Here is a 16,777-nt window from a genome sequence, read left to right as displayed (position 1 = left end):
AGGAAATGATAGAGGCAATGATTCAATAACAGTCCTACTGACATTGTCTCTAATATTTTCAAGTTCTTTTTTTAATCAATTTAGTTTCCAATTATTTTTTCCACCTCCCCAGCGCGCTGGCTTAATCCGTCACAGCTGGAGGTCTGAATCAGGAAGCCATCGGCGGCGAGATCTTCCCCCCTCCCCACGCCCGCTGTCCGATCTCCCGCGTCTCGCGTTCAGGGAGCGAGCAGCCAGCTTCCGTCCTCCTCCACCTCCCTCGGCACCACCAGCAGCAACTCACAGGGATCCTGGGCGATCTGGTCCTGCAGGAACTTCCTCAGTTCCTCCTCATTCCCGATTGGAACCGGGGCCTTTAGCTTGGAGTCCAGGTTGTAGTAGGCCCCGTTGATTTGCCTGACTGCCACCCAGTGCTTGCGCTGGATGGGGAGAGAGACAAAGCCCAGCGTCATGTTGGAGGGAATGTTGAGGATGAAGCCATGAACCCGGCTCAGCACCAAGCTGCTGAGCCACTTGCGTTTATCCCACCAAATCGCAGCCAGACCTTGAGTTAGCAAGGCGGCCATGAGGACGTTGACATCATAGTTCCCGGTTCCTAACAAACTGCGATGTGGATTCACCAGACAGTTGGGAGACAACTGGCCGCTCAGCCCGTCTAGCTGCTGCTGGGTGAAGAGCGGCTGCTGCAGGAGGTTGTTGAGGGCGTGGAGGGCGCAGAGTTCCAGGCGCTGCCGCTCGTGGTACAGCGGAGGGGAGGGCTGCGACATCCCCACACCCAGGGGGGGCTCTGACATCCCCACACCCGGAGAGAGCTCTTTCCACAGTCAGTGCTCTGGGACACTCTCACTCGGGTGTGTGTGTCTCGGTGCTTTTCCAGTCACACTGATGGTTAAAATCTTTTGATGCCGACAGATTGGGCAAACATTTCTCCTTCTAGATTCAAAGGCCAATGATACTCAGATCCTAAGGTATTGAGTGACTCTGTAAGACCGAGACGTGACAATTGAGATTTTTGTCCGTAATTCCTCCTCTTGTAATATCTGGAAAAGGAGTTTACAAAAGTCAACACTCGGTACAGGATAGAAATTCAGAACAGAAAATTCCAGTTTCTATGGAACATTCTTTCCTCTCATTCCCCAATCCCTCGTCTCCAATACCTATTCCCCAAACCTAGTCCCCGGGAGCGGACTCGGAGGGACGGAGTTTCGGAGCTGTGAGGACAGAAACCTTATCTCGGGGATTCACAGCCGAGTCTCCAGGGAGCGGACTCGGAGGGGCAGGATATCGGAGCAGTGACTGTAGGAAGGATGAGCTAGCTGACCACTGCACCCTGGTACAGGAGGCCATTCAAGCAGGGGGAGGATGTGGTAGTTGTTGGGGTTTCTATAATTAGGGGAACTGATAACATCCTTTGGAAGCAGGACCGAGAGTCCCACAGGGTATGTTGCCTGCCCGGTGCCAGGGTGAGGGGCATCTCTAACCCGCTTGAAAGGATATTGGAGAGGGAGAGGGAGGATCCAGTTGCTGTGGTCCAGGTTGGGACAAACAACATCAGCAAGACTCGGAAAGAGGACCGGTTTGGGAATATCAGGAACTGGGAACAAAATTAAAGAACAGGTTCCCAAGGGTTATAATCTCTGGATTATTCCCCGAGCCACATGCAAATTTGGCATAGGGATGAGAAAATTAGGGAAGTAAACACGTGGCTAAAGGAGTGGTGCAGGAAAGAGGGGTTCCATTTCATGGGGCACTGGCATCAGTATTGGGACAGGAGGGATCTGTACCGTTAGGACAATCTCCACCTGAACCGATCTGAGACCAGTGTCCACACGGAAAGGATAAATAGGGAGGTCGCAAGAACTTTAAACAAACAAATGGAGGGGGAGGGAAAGGCCCCAGGGGAATTCAACACAGTTCCAAAAACAAGCAGCAGGATGGTCTGCACTGGGTACCAAATATACCGGTTATAAAGTTTACAGGAGGGACAGAGAATATGGCAGAGGGGGTGGAGTAGCCTTACTGATTAGAAATACTATCACCTCAATGGTAAGGATTGGATTTGTTTATTGTCACGTGTACCGAGATACAGTGAAAAGTATTGTTCTGCGTACAGTTCAGGCAGATCATTGCATACATGAGAACAATACATACGGCAAACAGAAACACACAAGGCGCCTTCTCCTCCTCCAATATAGCCCCATAAACCGCCAATACTATCCTTTCTCCAGTCCCACAGTCGTCAGCACCTCCTCCAGCAATGTGGAAGCCGGCTCAACTGGGAAGCTCTGAATCTCCTTTCTGGCAAAGTCTCGAACCTGCATACATCTAAATATTTCCCCCTGCTCCAGCCTATACTTCGCTCCCAGCTCCTTCAATCCTGCAAAAAGACTCCCAAGAAATAAACCTTTTCGTGTCCTAATTCCTTTCCAATTCCATCTCCAAAAATTTCCAATCCCACTTCCCTGGCTCAAATCTATGGTTATCCTCTCCTTTCTTAAGGAGAAAGTCGACATAGCTTTACTACAGGAAACTCATCTGGATGAGGAACACTTTAAATTGAGGGGGGATTGGGTGGGGCAGGTTTTTTTTGCCTCCTTTTCATCAAGTAGCAGGGGTGTGGCAATCCTTATTAATAAAAATATCCCTTTTCAGATTGAACCCTACACCAAGGACAAAGAAGGTGGATATGTGATCATTCGAGGTTCGGTGAATGGAGATGTTGTTTCAATAATGAATGTTTATGGACCCCCGAATTACTCCCCGGAGTTCATTACTAAGGCTTTTGCGAATTTTGCAGAGTTAGTTTCAACAAACTCTTTTGTGGTTGGTGACTTCAACTGTCCCTTAAATCCGCTGGTAGATATGCTTCCGGTTACCAGGAACTCTCCCCCCCCCCCCCCCCCCCCCCCCCCCACCCCCACCCCCCACCCCACCCCACCACCTCATGCTGCAAGCTAGGCCGTTGGCGTTTACTTGCGAGGAGGTGGGTTATTTGGATGTTTGGAGAACTTTGCACCAGAGGTGCGGAGATTTTACCTTTCGTGCCCTAATGAAATGAAATAAAAATGAAAATCGCTTATTGTCACAAGTAGGCTTCAAATGAAGTTACTGTGAAAAGCCCCTAGTCGCTACATTCTGGTGCCTGTTCAGGGAGGCTGTTATGGGAATCGGACCGTGCTGCTGGCCTGCTTTGGTCTGCTTTCAAAACCAGCGATTTAGCCCTGTGCTAAACAGCCCCTATGTCATAATCAATGTCCCTAATCAATGTCATAGAACATAGAACATAGAACATAGAACAGTACAGCACAGAACAGGCCCTTCGGCCCTCGATGTTGTGCCGAACAATGATCACCCTACTTTAAACCCACGTAACCCGTATACCCGTAACCCAACAATCCCCCCATTAACCTTACACTACGGGCAATTTAGCATGGCCAATCCACTTAACCCGCACATCTTTGGAATGTCATAATAGAATCAACAACATTTTTATCTCAAGGTCGATCCGACACCTGGTGTCCTCTTGCACCGTAGTGAACATCGATTGTGGACCATCCCCCTGTTTCTCTGGAATTTCTACTCGAGCGTTCATCCCCAGGTTGAGAATGTGGAGGTTTGCTGTCACTCTGATCAACGATACTTCATTTATGAAGCATTTTAAGAATGAGTTTGAGTTCTTCCTTTGGGTTAACGCGACCCCTGGTATTTCCCCCTCCATTTTATGGGAGACATGTAAAGTTTATGCTCGGATGCTGAAGAACCAGCAACGTCTGGGGGTATGTTTCAAGAAGGCTGGGCAGAATTATAAGGAGATCTCGAATAAGCTATTGCTGAAGGAGGTTAATGCGGCAAGAGTGGCTTTGGACTCCCTATTGATGCAGCAGGTCGAGAAAGGTTTGTGAGGCAGACGTTGTACGAGTTTGGGAATAAACCGAACAAATACTTGACCTGTCTGACAAAGAAAATGTTCGACATTGGAACAATTCCCCCTGTACGGCATGGGGGAGGGTTGTGAAGACAGAGGAGGTAAACAGGGATTTGGGGAATTCTAAGCAGGATTATAAAGTCTCTGAAGTCTGGTGAAGTGTTGCTGGATATGGAGCATTTATTCTCTTCCCTGAAGCTTTCAGAGGCCTCAGAAAGCCAATGTGGGCCTCTTAATGATCCCCTTTCTAGGGAAGAGGTCTCAAAGGCCATGAAGGAACTGTAGCCGGATAAAGCACCGGGACCGGATGGCTGTGGGTGTGAGTTTTATCAGGGGCTTGAGGATTTGTTGTTGGACCCATTGATGGGTATGTATTGTCACTTTTTTGACTCAGGGATGCTGTCATCGACTCTTCGGGAGGCTACTATCTCTTTGATTCTGAAGGACCCAGAAGAGTGTGCCTCTTATTGGCCAATATCTCTTTTGAAGCTTGACTTCAAATTACGATCTAAAGTTTTGCCGAGAAGGCTGGAGGACATCCTTCTAACAATCGTGTGCGGTGGGGGGGAAGACTTTCCAGTAACAATGTTGGAAGGTTGCTGAATGTGATTCAGGCTTTTCAGAAATACACAGTGGATGGGCTGATGATCTCCTTCGATGCAGAGAAAGCTTTCGCTCGAGTCGAATTATCTGGTGCATACGGTTCGAGGCTTCGGATTGAGTGAGGATTATATCGAGTGGATTCAATTGTTAGATGAAGGGTAAAGTCGCCAAGGTCCCAGATGACCACAGGCTGCTTTCCCCTTTGAGGGGTATATCTGACTGGTGATGATTTAACCTGAGGATCAACAAACCTCGGGCAAGAGACAAGGTTGAGAAGGTGGTGCCTTCATGAATAACCTCAGCTAGGAATTGAAGCCTTGTTCTGCATCACAAACCAGCTGTCCAAACAACTGAGCGAAACTGGCCCCTGTTATATTACAGGCTGGGCAGGGCTCATGGATGGTATATAGTTGTCGTATTTGAGCTTCAGAGAGAGTCTCGGCAAATAAATGTGTCACGCTGAGGGAGCAAAGAATGTCAATGTCTTTAAGAGAGAGAGAGACCTGGACCAACCTTTCCAGAATGTGCACTTGCATTCACTTCCTTCCCCTCCAGTTGCTGCAAGTGACCAAATGAAGGTGAGAATGAGAAAAAAAGTGTTTTACTCACAGATGTTGGAGACAGGAGGAGAGTTCAGTCGATGTGAAGCTCAATCTCCATTCACACAAAGCACGCGCGTTGATTGGCTGGAGGTGCAGAGTCCTTCCGGTCCTATCTCTTCCCATTGGTCAACACCTCAGCTGGAAGGTCAGGGGGTGGACTTTCTCTCACACATACGTACTCTCTCCTCTCTCTTGGATATGCGCAGTCCCGGGCCGGGGGGAGGGGAAATCACCGAGAGGCTTCTCACTCTGGCCGGAGCTGTCTTCCGGTTGCCTGGAAACCTTGTCTGGAGGAGGGGGAACAATGAGTGGGTCGGAGCTGCTTTGTCCGCGCGCCGGAACCCGGCGACGTCACCGCAGATTCTGATGCGTGCGCAGGAAAGTTGTTGACCAATTGGAAGAGTTGGTGAACCGGAAGGACTCTCTTCCCCATCCAATCAGTTCCCCCGTTGTCTGAATGCGGAAGCTGGACAATGAGGAAACCTGGGACCTCACACAGACTGAAACCTCCTCCTGTCTCTAACATCTGTGAGTAAAACACTTTCTTTTCTCCCCCTTTCCATTTCTTTTCTCATTCTGACCGTCAATTGGTCACTTGCAGCAACTGAAGGGAAAGGAAGTGAATCCAGGGAGGGTGCAGACTCTGGAAAGCTTGGCCCAGGTCTCTCTCTCTCTTAAAGACATTGACATCCTTTGCTCCCTCAGCTTGACACATTTATTGGCCTGGCTAAAAGGATGGTCTCTTTCCTAATATTCACAATCAAAGGGCTGGTTTCCCCAGGAGAAGGAGAGATGAATATTACAACCAGACGAATAGCAAAATCAAATTAAAATGAATAACATAACATAATGACGTAGAATTCCTATAGTGTAGAAGGCCATTCGCCCCTCAAGTCTGCACTGAGACTCAGAAATAGCCCTTCACTGAGGCCCACTCCCCATCCTATCTTCGTAACCCGGTGTATTGATCATGGTCAACCCACCTAACCTAAACATCTTGGACACTAAGGGGCAATTTATTGTGACCAATCCACTTTAGCTGCACATCTTTGAGCAGTGGGAGGAAACCGGAGAACCCGGAAGAAACACACAAAGACACAAGGAGAATATGCAAACTCCACACGGACAGCAACCCAAGGCTGGAATTGAACCTGGGTCCCTCGCGCTGATTTGGCAGCATTAACCACTGTGCCCTACTCCCAGCCTAAATTAAATTGAATTCACTCATGGAAAGCTCAGGAGGAGCAAGTCAGTCAAATTGGAACCTAAGTATTTGTGAAGGAGTCCCATACTTTAAACAATGCATCAGACAGGGACGGCATGCTAGCACAGTGGTTAGCACAGTTGCTTCACAGCCCCAGGGTCCTAGGTTCGATTCCCACCTTGGGTCACTGTCTGTGTGGAGTCTGCATGTTCTCACTGCGTCTGCATGGGTTTCCTCCAGGTGCTCCAGTTTCCTCTCAGTCCAAAGATGTGCAGGTTAGATAGATTGGCCATGCTAAATTGCCCTCCGGTTAGGTGGGGTTACTAGTTTACGGGGATAGGGTGGAGGTGTGGGCTTAAGTGGGGTGCTCTTTCCAGGAGCCGGTGCAGACTCGATGGGCCGAATGGTCTTCTGAATTCACCTGAGGAAGGAGCAGTGCTCCGAAAGCTAGTGTTTGAAACAAACATGTTGGACTTTAACCTGGTGTTGTAAGACTTCTTACGGTGTTATTTGCAACTGCCGTTCCGAGACTTTAAACATTTTAATCCGTCTCTCCAGCGCATGTCAATTACAAAGCATTGTCTCATGTTTAACAAAATAGATGTGTTACATTTAAAACCGCGACTTCGCATCATGCCCAAGACTGCCAAACATTTCAAAAAACACATGTTGCATTCTGCTCAAAGTCTAAAAAGAACGTTACGCTGTTTCTATCTTCGTCTATTTCAACTATTTGCATTTTTAAAAAACTTTCTCTCCCATGCGTGCTAGCTTTAAGCTGTTTAGCACCTTGCCCAAGGCTCAAGGCCCTCATCATTCAAGCTTGGCTCCTCCCAGTACTGACATCATCTCACCAAGCTGAAATCTAATTAACTCCACAGGGAATCCCCTTCATCCAAACAACATTACATTAGCCCACACTTTTTATGATGCTTTAATTACATATCTGGCTCCGAAACGTAATTGTCCTTCAAACAAAATTTAAATTTAGAGTACCCAATTCTTTTTTTTTCAATTAAGAGGCAATTTAGCGTGGCCAATTCACCGACTCTGCACATCGATTTACATTGTGGAGGTGAGACCCACGCTGGCACAGGGAGAATGTGCAGACTCCACATGAACGGTGACTCGGCGCCAGGATCGAACTCAGGTCATCGGCACTGAGGGGTAGCAGTGCTACCGTGCTGCCCCTGGCAATGAATTTAAAAACATTGTGCTGAAGCTTTGGGATTCTCTACCCCAGAGGACTGTGGAGCCTCAGTCATCAAGTATTTTTAGACCGAGATTGATAGGTTTCTCTATATTGAAGATATCGAGGGATATGGGGGATAGTGTGGAAAAATGGTGCTGAGGTAGATTAGCCAATGATCTCATTGAATGGTCAAGTAGTCTTGATGGGCTGAATGGCCAACTGTAGCTCTGTTGTTATTTGTTACGGTCTCTGTGTCTAGGACAGGGAGCAGTGAGCATGGATCTGTCAATCAGCCTGAATCAGCACCTTCAGGAGAATTGGGAGGGTGAATATTAGATACAGCAGAGTGAGAATGGAGGGAGAGTGTGTGGGATGGAGATTTACAGCTTTTGGGGAATGAGAGAGGAAAGAATGTTCCTGAGAAATTAAAATAATCTGTTCTAAATTTCTATCCTGTACTGACTGTGATGTCTTTTGTAAACTCCTTTTCCAGGATGTGAAAGGATAGGATTTACAGACAGAAATCTCAAACATCACGTCTGGATCTGATAGAGTCACTTGGTTCATCGACCATTAAATCTATGAGAAATGTTTGCCCGACCTGTTGACTTCAACAAAGTTTAAACACCAATGTGACTGGAAAAGCACCGAGTCACACACACACCCGAGTGAGAGTGTTCCAGAGCACTGACTGTGTAAAGAGCTTTAAACAGTTACACAGCCTGAAAAAACATCGCACCATTCACAGCGGGGAGAGACCGTACACGTGTTCTGTGTGTGGACGAGGCTTCAACTGATTGTCCAACATGGAGAGACACGAGTTGACCTAAAACATGGAGAAACGATGGAAATGTGGGGACTGTGGGAAGGGATACAGAGTCCCATCTCTGCTGGAAGTTCACCGACGCAGTCACACTGGGGAGAGGCCGTTCACCTGCTCTCAGTGTGTGAAGGGATTCACTCAATTATCCCACCTGCAGAAACACCAGCGGCTTCACACTGGGGAGAGGCCATTCACCTGCTCTCAGTGTGGAAAGAGATTCACTGAGGTATTCAATCTGAGGAAACACCAGCGAGTTCACACTGGGGAGAAGCCATTCACCTGTTCTCAGTGTGGGAAGGGATTCACTGCGTTATTCAGCCTGAAGTCACACCAGCGAATTCACACTGGGGAGAAACCATTCACCTGCTCTCAGTGTGCGAAGGGATTCACTCACTTATCCAGCCTGCAGAAACACCGCCGCCTTCACACTGGGGAGAGGCCGTTCACCTGCTCTCAGTGTGGGAAGGGATTCACTCAGTTATGTAATCTAAGGAAACACCAGCGAGTTCACACTGGGGAAAGGCCATTCACCTGCTCCCAGTGTGGGAAGGGATTCACTCTGTCAAGCAGCCTGCTGAAACACCAGCGAGTTCACACTGGGGAGAGGCCGTTCACCTGCTCTCAGTGTGGGAAGGGATTCACTCAGTCAAGCAGCCTGCAGAGACACCAGCAAGTTCACACTGGGGAGAAGCTATTTACCTGCTCTCAGTGTGGGAAGAAATTCAGTGATTCATCCAACCTGCAGAAACACCAGCGAGTTCACACTGGGGAGAAGCCATTTACCTGCTCTCAGTGTGGGAAGGGATTCACTCAGTCAAGCAGCCTGCAGAGACACCAGCAAGTTCACACTGGGGAGAAGCCATTTACCTGCTCTCAGTGTGGGAAGAAATTCAGGGATTCATCCAACCTGCAGAGACACCAACAAGTTCACAATTGATTACAGTGATGGATTCTGCTGTTATTGTTTCTGCTTCAATTACATCCAGGACTGCATTTCGTTCTCTCTTCTCTTTCTCTCTCAGGGATTCTGAGACAGGAAAAGTGATGCAACCGTGGCGAAGAAGAAAAGCTAAAGATTCCATTAGATCAAAGGAAAAGGCTAATAAAGTGGCCCAAATGGCTGTAAGCCTGAGGATTGGGAACTTGTTTTAGAATTCAGCAAAGGAGCACCAAGAAACTGATCAAGAGAAAATAGAATATGAGAGCAAACTGGGGAGAAATATAAAAACCGGCTGGAAAAGCTCCTATAGGAATGTGAAAAGGGAAAGATTAGCAAAGACCAATGTGGGTCCATTCCAGGAGACAGGAGAGTTTATAATGGGGAATAAGGAAATGGCAGAGAAACTAAACAATGTGTGTCTGTCTTCACGGAGGAAGATACAGAAATTGTCCCAAAAACACAAGAGAACCAAGGGACCAGTGAGCACGAGGAACTGAAAGAGATTCGTATTAGTGAAAAAGTAGCACTGGAGAAATAGATGGGATTGAAAGTTAATAAATCCCCATAAACTGATGCTCTACATCCCAGAGTGTTGAAAGAGGCGGCTGCAGAGATAGTGGATACATTGGCGATCATCTTTTTAAATTCTATAGATTCTGGAATGGTTCCTGCAGATTGGAAGGTGGTAAATGTAACCCCACTATTTAAGGAGAGAGAGAAAACGGGGAACCACAGACCCATTAGCCTGACATCAGTTGCAGGGAAAATGCTACAATCTATTATAAAGAATGTGGTAACATATGAATTAGGAGCAGGAGTAGGCCACTCGGCCCCTCGAGCCTGCTCCACCATTCAATAAGTTACCGGCTGACCTGACTTGAACCTCACCTCCACACCCCTGCTGACCCCATGATAACCTTTCACCTTCTTACTTGGCAAGAATGTATCCAGCTCTGCCTGAAAAATATTCAAAAACTCTGCTTCCACTGCCCTTTGAGGAAGAGAGTTCCAAAGATCCTTGGAGAGAAAAAGTTCTCCTCTGCCTTAAATGGGCAAGTTTTAACTTTTAAAGTGACTCCAATTTCTAGATTCTCCCACAAGAGGAAACATCCTTTCCACATCCACCCTGTCAAGGCCCCTCAGGATCTTGTATCAATTTTCAATCAAGTCACCTAAACTCCATCGGACACCAACCCAGCCTGTCCAATCATTCCTCATAAGACCAGCCTCCAATTCCAGGTAAACCTTCCAGTAAACCTTCTCTGAACTGCTTCCAACACATTGACATCATTCCTTAAATGAGAGCAATACTGTACACAGTGCTCCAGATGTGGTCTCACCAATGTCCTGTATAACTGAAGCATAACCTCCCTACTTTTGTATTCAATTCCCCTCACCGTAAACAATAACATTCTATTAGCTTTCCTAATTACTTAATGTACCTGTATACTCACCTTTTGTGATTCATGCTCTTGGACACCCAGATCCCTCTGAATCTCAGAGTTCTGCAATCTCTCACCATTTAGATAATAAGCTTTTTCATTCTTTTTTGCCAAACTGGGTAATGTCACATTTTCCCACATAATATTCGATTGGGCAGATCTTTTCCCACTCACTTAACCTATCTATATCCTTTTGTAACCTCATTATGTCCTCTTCACAATTTACTTTCCTACATATCTTTGTATCATTGGAACATAGGAGCAGGAGTTGGCCATTCAGCCCGTCAAGCCTGCTCCACCATTCAATACAATCATGGCTGATCATCCACTTCAATGCTTTTTCCCCCACACTGTCCCCATATCCCTTTGTGTTATTGGTATTTAGAAATCTGTCAGTTTCTGCTTTAAACACACTCAATGACTGAGCTTCCACAGCCCTCTGGGGTAGAGAATTCCAAAGATTCACAACCCTCTGAGTAAAGAAATGTCTCCTCCGAGACCGGTCTGAAATGGCTTCCCCCTTATTTTGACATTGTGTCCCCTGGTTCCAGACTCTCCAACAGGGGAAACATCTCACCTGCACCCACCCTGTCTATTCCTTTCAGTATCTTACGTTTCGGTGATATAAAAGGACAAAGACAAGTACAGCACAGGAACAGGCCCTTCGAGCCTGTGCCGATCACCTCTCATTCTTCAAAACTCTAGTGAATACAGGCCCAGTTTCCCCAATCTCTATTCATAGAACAGTCCTGCCATCCTCTGTGGTCTATGGTTCCCTGTTTTCTTTCTCCCTCCTTAAATAACGGGCTTACATTTACCACCTTCCAATCTAGAGAATTTTGAAAGATGATCACCAATGTATCCACTATCTCTCCAGCCGCCTCTTTCAACACTCTGGGATGTAGAGCATCAGCTTTTGGGCATTTTGGGTTAATTTTTTTATTGCCACGTGTACCGAGGTACAGTGAAATGTATTGTTCTACATACAGTTCAGACAGATCATTCCATACATGAAAAAAAAACATTTATTAATTTTTAACCACATTAATTTCTCCAGTACTAGTTTTTCACGATTACCAATCTCTTTCAGTTCCTCATTCTCACCAGTCCCTTGGTATTCTCATGTTTGGGGGAAATTTCTGTATCTTCCTCCGTGAAGACAGACACACATTGTTTAGTTTCTCTGCCATTTCCTTATTCCCCATTATAAACTCTCCTGTCTCTGCCTGGAATGGACCCACATTGGTCTTTGCTAATCTTTTCCTTTACACATTCCTATAGAAGCTTTTCCTGTCGTTTTATGTTTCTCGCCTGTTTGCTCACGTATTCTATTTTCTCTTTCTGTATCAGTCTCTTGGTTTGGTTTTCAGCAAAGGAGGACCAAGTTCCTAATTCTCAGGTTTACTATGATTTTGGCCACTTTATGAACCTCTTCCTTTGATCTAATGCAATCTTTAGCTTTGCTTGTCAGCCACGGTTGCAAAACTTCTGTTGGATTTTTGTTTATTAAGGGAGTCTATATTTTCTGTAAATATGTAACAATTCCACAAATACTTGTGATTGCCTGTCTATCGTCATAGCTTTTATTGTAATTTCCCAATCTAGCACAGACAACTGTGAATACAGGCCCAGTTTCCCCAATGTCTCACCATAGGATAGTCCTCTGGTAAAATGTGCAGTGGGCTGTATTTTAGACTCGATAAAATCAGACACTTTAAATTAAAAATTGGCCATTTTAAATGGAGCCACAGCAGCTCCAGCAACCAGCCTGAATACACCGAACTCCGACAAGCTGCCAGCACATGTCTGGAGCTGCTCTGCTCTATCAATCACCAATCAAGAGATAATTGGCTCTATTCATCGATTGATTGTTTTGAATAGACAAAGTTACATAACAAACAATGCACCGGGAAATGGACTCCGGTGGACAGATTCCCGGTGTCCTGCTGAGTGGCCATTAGTAACTCCATTGGGTGGTGCCACTCCCACCCTGTGACCTCATCGGCTGGGGTCAGTGAACATTCTGGAAGGGCACAGAAATGGTATAATGATCGAACCCTCGGACCGCCCAGCAGTGAAGACTCCACGCAGAGGTAATCGAGACGACTGACCAGAGACGGAAAGAAGCAGCGGCGAGACCCATCTTCTCGGAAGAGAACCCAGAGGAGATTGAGATACAGAATCGAACCCACAGCTCGAATGAGTCCATCGGCTCGGGTACTATTGAGAATCTTGGGCCTGTAATTAGTGGGATAATTTAAGGGTAACTGTTTTACTGCTTGTGGAATAAAGTTATGTGATTTATACACTCCATTGTCCTTTGTTTACCTGGTCAATAAAGATATCTGGGTAAAACATTTGATTAATAAACTGGTCAAAGTGTCTGAGGTTTTATGGACACAACACCTCCCATCCCCAGAACAAGTCTGGTGAACCTTCATTGCCCTCCCTCTGTGGCAATAATACCTTTCCTAAGGTAAGGGCAGTAAAACGGCACACAGTACTCCAGCTGTGGTCTAACCAAGGTTCTATACTATTGAAGCAAGTCTTCACTACTCCTGTACTCAAATCCTCTTGTGGTAAAGGCCAACATCCCATCAGCCTTCCTCATAACTTGCTGCACCTGTATGTTCGCCTTCAGTGACTTATTGATGAGGACACCCAGATCCCTTTGTACATCTACACTTTCTAATCTCTGACCATTTCAGAAATACTCTGCTCATATGTTCCTTCGACCAAAGTGATAATCTTACATTTTTCCACATTATATTCCATCTGCCATGTCCTTGCCCACTCACTGAGTCTGTCCAAATCCTCCTGTAGCCGTTTTACATCTTCCTCACAACACACATTCCCACCGAGCTTTGTGTCATCCGTGAACTTGGTAATATTACGTTTAGTCCCCACATCCAAATCATTGTATAAACTGTGAACAGCTGGGACCCAAGTACTGATCCTTGTGGTACCCACTAGTCCCAACCTGCCACGGTGAGAATGACCCATTTATTCCTCCTCTCTGATTTCTGCCTGTTAGTCAATCCTCACTCCGTGCCAGTATATTACCTCCTCTCCCATGTGTTTTCATTTTGCTGACTAACCTGTTTATCATAAACCTTCTGAAAATCCAAGTGTGCCACGTCCACAGACTCCCCTTTATCAATTCTGTTAATAATATGCTCAAAAACTCCAAAAGGTTCATCAAACATGATTACCTATTCCTAAATCCATGTTAAGAAGTCTTACAACACCAGGTTAAAATCCAACAGGTTTGTTTTGTATCCTAGCTTTCTGACTGCAGTTCCTTCCTCAGGTGAGGAAAAAGCTCCTTCACCTGAGGAAGGAGCTGTGCTCCGAAAGCTAGTGATTCGAAACAAACATGTTGGACTTTAACCTGGTGTTGTAAGACTTCTTACTGTGCCCACCCCAGTTCAACGCCGGCATCTCCATATTGTAAATCCATGTTAATTATTATTATCGAGGTGTCCATTTATCACATCCTTTATAATATTCTGGCATTTTCCCAATACTGATGTCAGGCTAACAGGTTTGTAGTTCACTGTTTTCTCTCTCCCTCCCTGAACAGTGGGGTGACATTTGCTGCCTTTCAATCTGCAGGAACCATTCCAGAATCTATAGAATTGTGGAAGATGATCACCGATGTATCCGTAATCTCTATAGCAACCTCTTTCAACATTCTGGGATGGCGAATATCAGGTCTCGCAGACTTATCAATATTCCTGGCTGGCTGGAAGCATTTTAAATCACCAGACAGAGGGGTAATAGAGAGAGTCCAGACTTGCTGTGTGCTGCCTTCTGGGTCTAAATAAAAGTGATTTAAAATGGAGATTGCTTCTTCTCCTAGCATTCCCTTCAGAAGTTTCTGAAAGGTTCCACCAATCAGAATGAAGTAAATCTCGGAATTTTAGAAGAACTGATTGACTGCTGGCCAAGTCCATCAAAATGACATCACGGACCCTACCATACAGCACAGACGTGAATCCCTTTGGTCAGTCCAACTAACAGCTTGCAGCCGGGGGGTTGCCAAAGTCTGTAGTTCAAACCCAGAATCTGCAATGGTGCAGCAGCCAGCAAGACACTAATAGGAAGGGACACATGGATCAGACAAGGATTTAAAAAAGATTCCTTACACATGGACCAATTACAAAACCTGTCATTGAACCATCTGTACCCGCCCAAGCCACATCAAACTCTCAAACAATTGTCTTCCCCACGCTCCGTCCCCGGTACAGGGAGTCAGCATTCCCATGCCAAGCAGTGAAAACATGGTGGCCTTGACACCCAGGTGTTGTCTAGGATTCTAGGCACTCGTTTTCTCTGTCCTCTGGGAGCTGTTTATCTCCCTGTTCCCACACAGCAAGTCGTCTGTTCTCAGCTCTGCTCGATTTCTGCTGGAGTTTGGTCCCTTTTACACCTTTCAGATCAATAAAACATTTGGTCAGTGAAGACCCAAACCACAATTTCCCATCCTGTCACCTGTCAACCATCCTTACCCAGAGCGTAATCACAACAGGAATAAAAACAGGAGAAGTGTAACAATCAAATTCAAAATAAATCCACAGGCAGTCATAGAATTTAATTTAATGTTTACTAATTAGCAAGAAAACCTGAAGCAGGGAGTCCCCCAGGAATCTTACAGTCCACAGCAAGAGGGTGGGGGAGGAGTCTTTCTGACCCCTCACTCAATGTCACTTTTTTATTTTCCCATTTCTGTTCTGGTTCCGCCTGGGGTAACATCTCCATCTTTTCTTCTCCTGATGGAACACTGTGAGTTCTAGGCTACTGGTACATTAGGAAAGATGCTTCAAGGAACAGATCAAACATGGATGTAAAAGATTCTCCAGCTCTCTCTTTGTGGACAGTTCTTACTCAGTATTATTTATCCCAAGCCCTTCATTGTCCCATTATCACTTTAATTTCACTCCCACTTTGCCCATGTCCAGTGTGTTTAATTCTATCCGGATTGTTTTAAAGTCAGTTTCTCTCTGGAGTGTGTGTCAATGTCTTGATGATGTCACAATGGTGTCTGAATCCCCTGGCTACATTAACCATTTCATCTCCTGCTGTGTCTCCAGTAGCTGTGTGTGTTTGGGACCCGGTCTTCGGTCCATTTCACCATAAATTTTTGCTTGTTATTTTTCACATGTAACAAATCACAACTGCACACTCACACCGGGACCCCAAAATCATGTCACATATACTTAACTCTCAGATGCTCTGATGAAAATATCAAAGTGAGTGTCTGTCTTTCTGATCTGCCCTGTTACGGTGCTGATATTTCATGTTGTGGCCAGGCTTTCAAATGTGGGTTTCTGAAAAACAAAGTTCATTGGCCAGGGTGTAAATATATCTGGGCGGCACAGTGGTTAGCACTGCTACCTCATGGTGCCGAAGACCCGGGTTCGATCCCGGCCCCAGGTCACTGTCTGTGAGGAGTTTGCACATCCCACCGTGTCTCCCACCGTGTCTGCGTGGGTCTCACCTGACAACCCAAAAGATGTGCAGGGTAGGTAGATTGGCCATGCTAAATTGCCCCTTAATTGGAAAAAAATAATTGGGTCCTCTAATCGTTTTTGAAAAGCATGTTAATATTTCCAAGAGAAAGTGATCAATTTATTCATCCCAACTACACATTCCAGACTTTCACTAGAGCGTAGGTGGATACCAGATTGATATATTCCATTCAACCACACCCAAGGTAAACATTCCAATCATTTATTGTCCAGGACAATATTCCCAGTATCTTTCAAACAGAAATTAAACATCCCCGTCCGATCCCAGGTATTAACATATTCTGTTTGTTTGTTCAGGTCAGGCCGGGATTGTTCACCTTGGAGCAAAGGAGGTCGAGGGGAGATTTGAGAGAGGTGGACAAGATTATGACAGGTTTATTTGATTTGGTTTATTATTGTCACATGTATTAGTATACAGTGAAAAGTATTGTTTCTTGCATGCTTTACAGACAACGCATACCGTACATAGGAAAGGAAGGCGAGACTGCAGAATATAATGTTACAGTCATAGCTAG

The 16,777-nt window shown here is 45.8% G+C and overlaps 2 protein-coding genes across 3 annotated transcripts in view; one reads left to right on the top strand and one right to left on the bottom strand.

The window, feature by feature from the left end:
• LOC119951768 (zinc finger protein 721-like) overlaps positions 1 to 16,777 on the top strand; it is a 290,874-nt gene that overhangs the window by 32,945 nt on the left and 241,152 nt on the right. The window contains exon 3 of the mRNA XM_038775108.1: positions 8,437 to 9,245. Within this exon, the coding sequence (XP_038631036.1) occupies positions 8,437 to 9,245 (809 nt within the window). The remainder of the gene's footprint in view (positions 1 to 8,436; positions 9,246 to 16,777) is intronic.
• Positions 51 to 5,300, bottom strand: LOC119951843 (josephin-2-like). Of its 2 annotated transcripts, none has more exons than XM_038775220.1 (2): positions 5,138 to 5,300; positions 51 to 1,040 (listed from the first exon to the last, which is right to left on the bottom strand). In XM_038775220.1, exon 2 carries the CDS (start codon positions 792 to 794, stop codon positions 219 to 221), a length of 576 nt encoding a protein of 191 aa, XP_038631148.1. In that variant the 5' UTR covers positions 795 to 1,040; positions 5,138 to 5,300; the 3' UTR covers positions 51 to 218. The 2 variants fall into 2 exon arrangements, with proteins under 2 accessions (XP_038631148.1, XP_038631149.1); XM_038775221.1 differs by lacking the exon at positions 5,138 to 5,300 and adding an exon at positions 5,042 to 5,130.

The sequence above is a fragment of the Scyliorhinus canicula genome, chromosome 17, assembly GCF_902713615.1.
Source record: "Scyliorhinus canicula chromosome 17, sScyCan1.1, whole genome shotgun sequence".
Taxonomy (NCBI): domain Eukaryota; kingdom Metazoa; phylum Chordata; class Chondrichthyes; order Carcharhiniformes; family Scyliorhinidae; genus Scyliorhinus; species Scyliorhinus canicula.
This window is presented reverse-complemented; position numbering and strand designations above follow the sequence as displayed.

Bases quoted from the DNA above. Each gene is read 5' to 3' on its own strand.
- LOC119951843 (XM_038775220.1), bottom strand. From the start codon at position 794: ATGTCAGAGCCCCCCCTGGGTGTGGGGATGTCGCAGCCCTCCCCTCCG.